This window comes from Phymastichus coffea, unplaced genomic scaffold (assembly GCF_024137745.1).
Source record: "Phymastichus coffea isolate CEN01 unplaced genomic scaffold, Cenicafe_Pcof_1.1 PCOF00027, whole genome shotgun sequence".
Classification (NCBI taxonomy): Eukaryota; Metazoa; Arthropoda; class Insecta; order Hymenoptera; family Eulophidae; genus Phymastichus; species Phymastichus coffea.
Genome location: NW_026706838.1, coordinates 1,135,221 through 1,144,097, shown reverse-complemented (window position 1 = coordinate 1,144,097; position 8,877 = coordinate 1,135,221). Strand labels below are relative to the sequence as shown.

At 33.2% G+C, this 8,877-nt stretch overlaps 1 protein-coding gene across 1 annotated transcript; it reads right to left on the bottom strand.

The window, feature by feature from the left end:
- Positions 1-6,101: 6,101 nt before the first annotated feature.
- LOC131675619 (E3 SUMO-protein ligase ZBED1-like) lies at positions 6,102-8,574 on the bottom strand. The gene is made up of 3 exons (XM_058954659.1): positions 8,505-8,574; positions 7,680-7,787; positions 6,102-7,555 (listed from the first exon to the last, which is right to left on the bottom strand). The coding sequence occupies exons 1-3, from the start codon at positions 8,572-8,574 to the stop codon at positions 6,102-6,104; spliced, it is 1,632 nt and encodes a 543-aa protein (XP_058810642.1).
- Between the last annotated feature and the right edge of the window lie 303 nt (positions 8,575-8,877).

Genomic DNA, 8,877 nt, shown 5'->3' with positions numbered 1-8,877 from the left:
ATTTAATTTTAAATTAGCAGTTCGGATTCTAGTGAAAATAATTCGCAAATTAAAAATCATTTCATCAAAGGATTTTGCCATAACCATAATATCATATAAATTAATTAGATAAATTTCATCTGAAAAATTTCGAAATAACCTTTCCATCAATCATTCAAAAGTAGTTGGAGCATTACAAAGTCTAAAAGCCATTACAGTAAATTGCCATAAATGATTAACAATATAAAATGCTGTTTTTTCTCGATCTACCAAACGAATTTAAACCTGCCAATAACCACTTATCAAATCTAACATAGAAAACCAAGATTTACCAACTAACTTGATTAAAAAATGATTAATTGGAAGTAATGGGTAAAAGCCTTTGATAGTTTATAATTTAATTTACAAAAATCAACATAAAATCTCTAAGTATCATCTTTGTTCTGAAAAAATACCTGGAGAACACCAAGAACTAGAAGATTCTTGTATAACACCCTGTTTTTGCATATCGTTAATCATCTGATTCATTTCTGTTTGAATATGAAATGAAACGGAATGAACCGGTTATTTAATGGTATAAGGTTCGCTTAATTCAATCTTTTGTCCAACAAGAGTACATTTTTCTGTAACATCATCATCGTAAAAAATATTAGAAGTTGAATATAAAAATTACTAGAAGTTAACCAAACCGATCATTTTGTGAAAAATCTAAATTTTTTAAGTTATTCTTAAAAAAGTCTTTAAACAGCTTAGGTTAGTCTTTGGACCACTCAACAATCCTAGAACACATATGTATATCAACATCGTCATTGATTGTACCTCAGTTAGAAAATAACAAGACCACTCCCAATAAAACCAACAAAAACGAAAAAATTGTAAGCGGCAAAAGACAAAGAAACAGTCCAGAAAACCAAATTCAAAATAAAAAAACGACAAGCACAATTATCAGATTACTGGTTCAGTAACACAAGAAATAGGTACAATATAATCCAATAAAATAAAGAAAATAAAAAAAATCATAGTGAAGAAGAAAACAACGAAGCAAATAAGTTGAAAAGCAAATATCCTCCGATTTTCATTTACAAAGTAGAAAATATCAAGCCGTTAGAAAATTCACTAATCACAATAACCCAGGAAAATTACACCTTAAAAGTGACAGGACCAAACAAAATTAAAATTCAGCCGACAACTGAGGAATAATATTTGCCAATTATTATTGCATTCAAAAAAAGAATACCCAATTTTAGATTTACCAGCGTAAAGAAGACAAAGGTTTCAAAGTTATATTAAGAAGCATTCACCCATCAGTTGATACAGATGAACTAAAAACAGTCATAGAAGAACATGGATATAAAATAATAAGTATTCATAATATAAGGCATCGCATCACAAAACTGCTATTGCCGCTTTTCACTCTTGAAATTAAACATGATTATAAAAGCTAGGAAATTTATATAGAAAACCGACTATTAAACGCTATAATCACATTTGAGCCATCAAACGTTAAAATTCCTCAATTTCAAAACTGTCAAAATATAAAAAACTATTGTTGCAAAAGTGCTGTGAATGTAAAATGTGCTGAACAAAACCAAAGTAAATAATGTCAAATTAAACAAAAAATAAAAGACGGAACATGTGCAAATTGCAAAGGAAATCACACCGCAAAATATAAAGGATGCCTACTTTGTAAGGAATTATAGCAAAAACTATTTCCTAGACTACAAGAAAAAAATTGAATCAAAACAATACTCAAGTTCTGAAAATTCAAATTCAAATTTTAATGCCAACGTCAATATAGTTAGACCAAACATAACATATACACAGGTAATATTAAAACCAAACGATCAGGGTGACATAGAAATATCAAAATAAACAAGTAGTATAGGCTATAAGGATTCTCAGCCACTTTTACCATGTGAGTATTCATTCCTTCCTTACCAGCAGTCGGTAACATTATTAATCTTACATTACCGGCCACTGAAATGTTTTATCGGCCGATTTTGTATCAACGGTTTGCATTGTAGCCGACCGTGCATGTGCTTGTGCATGTGCATGTGTGTGTATGCTCGGCCGGTTGGTAGTTATCGACGTGGATGATGCCCCCCCCCCCCCCCCCCCCCGCAGGCCCCATGGCCCCCTCCCGATGATCGATCGATAATGTGTCAGATTGATGGAAAAAAAGATATATGATTAAGGGGGAATATTATGGACGGTGGCATACAGGCATGACGCGGCCAGTCGGTATATCTCATGGAATGAGGTAGGAGATAAGGTTTATTATCATTGAAAAATCAATAAAAAATCATCGAAATTTTGAATACGTTTAAAATTAAAAAAAACATTTATTTGATAAAAAAAGTATACATGTTTATTATACTATAATACTTATACAAGTTTTGTAATCTGATTATTTGTATTTCTTTTTTCATTGTCCAACTGTTCGTAGCCTTTTTGTTCTGGAAATTGACTAGTGTTGGTTGAAAATTTGGAAGTGACTTGTTTCCATGTAGATTGTTTTTTCTTGACTGACGGATAACAGTCAATTTTATGCGAATGCTGGCTGATGAATAATCTGATCCTTGCGTTGTCTTATTTATACTAGCTGACAATGACGTTAGTTACACAGCCAAGAGTGTAAATTGGATTCTGTGTTTGATAATTTTCAATCTTGATTTTCTGAGGTTGTAGCACTTTTATGCAGAACCATCTTCGATATGTGTAAGCCGAGTAAACAGGAATATATTTCACTTTGAAAAGTTTAACTTTGAATTTGGGATTGGAATCGATATATTCACGATGTAGATATTAAACTGTGAATATAAAATGTACATCCAGAACCAATTCATTTAGAAGATAATTGTCAATGGTGATACGAACACATTCAGCAACATATTGTATAAAAACGTTTAGTATGGAATGACTAACATTGATCACTACTTTTGTAGTTAACCTATCAGTTCTAGAACTAGGAATATCTTCCTGAGTAAATTTATGACAAAGACACATTGAATATTCAGATAAATTGTTCGTTTTCTTATCCTTTGTCATGTACCAGATACCTTTCAATAAGACTATAGAATATTCAATTATTATGAGATCATGCGTTGATGGGTTGAAAATGTTAGAAAAATGTATCAGGTCCGCACCTTCGTCAATGAGTGACTGTACATAATTCATCATTGTTTGAATCATAGAATCATCTATATTGTACGGTTTACTAAGATATTTATGCAAGCAGGCTATAGCACGACTTCGAATGTTGGTACTTAATGAATTCATAATGTGTCTGATGCTGCTGCAGACGGCAAATGAGCTACAGCCAATGAATCGTGCTCCTTTTGTAATGGCAACTGCGTCATGGAGAGGGTAAATGACTCATTCAACTTATGAATGTCAGATAAAACTTCTATGATTTTCATATCAAGTTCTTCTCGATGAAGATCAATCAATGTATAAGTTTCTTTTAATTCAGCTTTCAATTTTAAAATAGAATTTTTAATATTTTCAATCTTTGTTAAAAGAATCTCATGTGAAGTTTTCAAATTTACTTCGTCAGCTCCCCTGAGCTTGCGTCCAAACACATCAATGCTCATTGTTAAAATGAATAAAAAAAGGAAATGAATGGATGATAAATAGTAAATTGAAAATGCTTAATTTCTTTAAGTTTTTTTATATTTATTGAATTATTGTAACTTATATAAATTCTAATAAGCTGCCGCCAAAATACTTAATCTTAACAATTCTTTTTTCAAGTTGACCGAGCAGAGTATTGTACGATTCTCTGCTATCGACACTTAGTCTCTACAGCATACAAAACAGAAAAAAACTTAAAATCGTGCGCCTGCGAAGTGACATAGCTCGATTAGCTATGTCGCACGCTGAGAAAGATAAGTTTTCGGTCATATGAGAACTTACACTTGTGAACGTAATATGGTCTTAGCCGTGGAGCAGTGCTATGCGTCACACTCTCCCCTCTCCCAAAAGTTAGCCATGTAGCGCATAGCTACGAGCTGTGCGTGTGCTCTCTCTCTCATTCATGAATTGATATAAAGGGCGATCATAATGCACACGCATTAATTGATGATTGAACAGCATCACGACTATAGTCTATGAATTACTAAATCAACGCGCTCATTTTCACTTTGAAAAAATTTTCAAGAATTCATTGCACTAAATTTAATGTATTTGGTCTTGAAAATTTTTTTGAAGTTAATGAAAAAAGTAGTTAGCGTGATAGTTAGAAGCGTGCACGCATAAAAGGACATAGCTACGCGCGCGAGTATAAGTGATCTTAATTGCGCGAGCGACCATAAACACCATGCACGAAAATTTTCTAAGTCCACAACCGAATGACCTCATCCTCTCGCTGCGAGAATTCAGAGTTAAATGACTCTGCGTGGAGCTCCCAATTCATCCTGAAGTAGCCTTTGACTTCCTATGCATTGATTGATATGTAGGGAATTAGTCGCGCGCGAACATATTAGGACTTAGTTACATACAAGCATATTCGAGACTTACGATATATTACAAGTGTCAATATCCTCACTTGACTTTAACAATTTTTGAAAATTAAAATTTTTTCAATCATTTTGCTTAGAATTCATACGTCTAATAGGGATCTTACAATTATTCGGTTTGAGGTGTACCCGGGTAGTCGGTTATTCGGTTACTCGAAATCGGTGAACCGGTTAACCGAATAGTGCGGTTTTCCGGTTGCAGTTAACCGGTTAACCGAATAGTGCGGTTTTCCGGTTGCAGTTAACCGGTTAACCGAATAATGCGGTTTTCCGGTTGCAGTTAACCGGTTAACCGAATAATGCGATTTTTCGGTTGCGGTTAACCGGTTAAATAAAATTTCAAAATAATTTGCGATAAAGAAATAGTAGGGTTATCGACTTAGTTTTTTCGTGAATTGCGTTTTTGTTTTCTGTTACGCGTGCGAAAAGTGTGCAACAAAGGGAGAAATGGGTGTGTCGCGATAGCTAGCCATTTCACGCTTGCCAGTGTGAGATTAGGGCGAGCAAACAATCAAATTTGTCATTTTTCGGCGTGCGGAGATTTTTGAGTTTGTGTGCAAAGTGAGTAGGAGAGCGTACATACATATCTTCGATATCGCAACATTAATCACGAGATGCAAAGAAAGACGAGAAAGGGAGAAACTCAAGAAAAAGGATTTTCTTCTTTCCTTATCTTTCTAGTTTTCGTGAAACCACGTTACATACACCGCATTTCATTTTCGTATTCTCGTCGTACAGTTCAACGTTAACGCGAAGGAGAGTGAGTGTAAAAGGGAGCATTGTGATTGCAGGTTGGTGCCGGTTAGTTGTGCGTATCACATTACATCAGAGTCAATTCGAGTGAAGCGTCGTTATTACAGATTCGAAGGCGAGCCCATGAAATGAATGACCTAGTGCATGAAACTACTATACGCGCTCTTTACACCCTGGTAAAGTTCGCTTTAAACACCTCGAGACATACCTATTGCATAATTGTATTACACAAACTAAAAACTACGATATGCTCCATTCACACCCTGAAGAAGGTGATCCTGGACACCTGGACACTCACCTAATGAGTGTCCAGAGTGACCTGTACCCTGTAGACTCCGGGAATGGTCACTCTACGCACCAGGAAACTGATCAAGTTGTACATCGATAGTTAGCCCGCCAGCGGCCTGCTAGCAGGGAGCTAGCAGGCTGCTGGCGGCCCGCTGGTTTTGACTGGGATTACTGTCAAAAAATAAGTATTGTACATTGATTAATCATCATTTTTTATTTTATACAATATCTCTTTTTATACAATATCTTTTAATTGTCTTTGCAAAGCGTAAATATAAATTTTTACAATAATTATAATTATCTTTTCAAGTAACATTTTCACACATTATGTACATTAACAAAATAGTTTTACATTGTGATTAATACAATGTCTATTATAATATGTAAATTATTAATAAAAAATTAATAAGTAAGACAAAATAACGTAGAACAAAACAATATATATATATAATGTAGAAGAAGAAAATTATACATATTGTAGAAACAAACGTATTATTGTAACATAATAATTGTAACATAATAATACAAAACAATGAATACGTAACATCAAGTACTTATATTAACTTATCGGTCTGCCATGAAATGTCGATTTTGGTATAAAAATGTTAATAAATTAACATTATTAGGACCTAGACAGTTTCTATTCGGAGTGACAATATTTCCAGCAGAGGAAAAAGTCCTTTCTGACGCTGCTGAAGTTGCTGGAACTGATAAAAACTGTAAGGCCAATTTGAAAATCAGTGAATACTTATCAGAATGATTTTTCCACCATTGTAGTGGATCCAAATTTCTTCCTAACTCTGGTTCTGCCATGTACATTTGTAGTTGACTCTGCCAATTACTTGCAGGTATTTCACTTCCAAAAAGAAAATCAAAGGCAGATGATTTTGGAACCGGTGAATTAGTGTCTTCCGTATCCATAGGTTCACCTACATTCAAGAGTCCTTTGACGTAATCAACTACTTCTTGTTTCATTTCGGCACTCTCACAGGATAAAGACTTATGCCTTGGATCAAAAAATTGAGATATGTGCATAATATCTATTTCAAAGTCGTTTTCTTCAAACCGAAATCGCCGTTTTAACGAAGAGATTGCTTCTTTTTTAAACTTTTTTGAAACAGCATTATCTTCTGGTGTTGTAGCTAAATGATTAGAGATTATTGAGTGAATAACTGGGCGAACAACAGAAATAGTAACATCTGTTTGGCTACAAAAAATAGTCGTTGCCACTTGAAAGGCTTTTAACATAACCAATAATTTCTCCATGTCGACCCAGTTACTCTCAGTAATTTCTAGCTTTTGTGCAACATCTCTTTTTGTTACTTGTCTGTCTGCTAATACTGCAGAGATCGGAGTTTTGTTTTGTACTAAACTTTCAAACATGAAATATTTAGAATCCCAACGAGTATTACAACTTTGAATCAATTTTTCCTTCTTCATATCCATTTGAATTTGGCGTTGAGCTAAAGAATTGCTGGCGATATTCGATCTCCGAAAATGTGAAACAACTGCTTGTCCTTTAGATGTCAAAGATTCATAATCTGGTACAGCTGCAAAGCAATCGTGTACAACTAATTGTAGTAAATGGGCATTACATTTTACACTATACGGTATTTCAGGTAGCAGATTACAAGCAGCAATAATTGCTGATGCACTATCATGAACAATAGCTTCCATTTTATTCTCTAAGTCCCAATCCTTGATAACGGTTTTTAGTTCATTGGAAATGTTGAGAGCAGTTGGTCTTGCAAAAAGGACTTCGTTACAAAGCGTTGCATGATGCATTTTGCAGTTTTCATCCAGATATTGCGCCTCGACTGAAAGATAGCTATTTTGTGCCCTTGATGACCACTCATCAGTTGTCAAAGATACTTTTTGCGCTTTGCTTAAGTCTTTTTTAATTTTCAACTTAACTTCCTCAAAATAGCATTCTAACCGTCGAAGTATTGTCTTTTCGCAAGGCACTTTGTAACCTGGTTCTAACACATCCATAAAATCTCTAAAACCAGATGTTGAGACTAAAGAGATGGGAAGAAGATTAGTGGCAATTAATTTTGCAGTTGCTTCGGTTATAATAAATAATAAATAATATATAATAATTCGATAAATTATATAATAATTCGGACAGAGCATACACCTGACCCATCATTTCGTCTCTGTCGCTTTCGCGGGATGTGATATTCTTGAGATTCAGTAAACGATAAAGTAGAAGCTGACAAACTTGAGCTGCTGCTTGCATCATGGTTTTCGCTGAAAACAAATTATACATTTTTGATACATTTATAATAAATATAATAAAATATAAGGATTAAGAAGATAAAAGACAATTAAAGGGCAATTAATAGGATTAAAAACAATTTCAACATGGGTATTAAGACAAAACTAAGTTTTAATGTATTTTAAAAATATATATTTTATAAATAAATGATTAAAAAATTTTAAAAATATCTATCAAAGTTAAATTATTTCTTAAGTTACAATTTTTAAAATATAATAAAATGTTTCAAGTTTTTTATAATTATATTAAAATAATTCCACACAAAAACAAGTAAACACAAATAATCACCTATACTCGAAATGTAGTAAAAGTGTAAAAGCATTTAATGAGTAAAAGTAAAATATAAATTACAAATATTATTATCATCGTTCGTTTCTGTGACAAACTAAAAATTAGATTTATAGACTGAATAATAAGCCATAGGGGTTGATCTTTTGCAATTCTCTCAAATTTGAGAAATATTGTTTCCAAATAATATTAAATAAATAAAGGAATTTAGAAAAAATTAGAAAAGGAAATAATATTCGTTAAAGAAAAAATTTCTTAATATAAATAAAATTCTAAATTATTGAAATACCTCGGTTCTGTAGTTGAAATATCAAGTGGGCTCCTTTTGTGAATCGATTTTAAATGATTGGAGATGGCTGAAGGTGAATTTGAATAACTGATGCTTTTATTGCATAAATTACAGGTTGCGCTCTTTTTATCGTCAGCAATTGTAGCGTAATTCCATACCCAACTATTCATTCGATTTGACATTTTGCTATCTAATAATAACACATGCCAATATTTTATAAACAATAAAACTTATTTTTTGTGAACAATTTATATATGCTGAAGTAACATATTTGATGTTACAGATGCGCTGCGAGCAAGTTGTATAGAGAAGCTTGGATTCAATTGACAGTAATGTGCTATTTCGCGCGTGTTGTATGTATTATACGAAATAACATTTTATGCATCCCCGCGCGTGCTCGTGCGTTGCGGTTAATTGATTAATTAGATTCTTTAATAAGATTTCAGCGCTGGATTAATTCGGTGCTTGTTTTTCCGCTTGATTTT

Excerpts from the sequence above, each read along its gene's own strand:
- LOC131675619 (XM_058954659.1), bottom strand. The coding sequence starts at position 8,574 with ATGTCAAATCGAATGAATAGTTGGGTATGGAATTACGCTACAATTGCT. Across the intron at positions 7,788-8,504 it reads CGATAAAAAGAGCGCAACCT|CGAAAACCATGATGCAAGCA; the intron begins GTAATTTATGCA and ends ATTTGTTTTCAG. Across the intron at positions 7,556-7,679 it reads CGACAGAGACGAAATGATGG|TCTCAACATCTGGTTTTAGA; the intron begins GTCAGGTGTATG and ends CCATCTCTTTAG.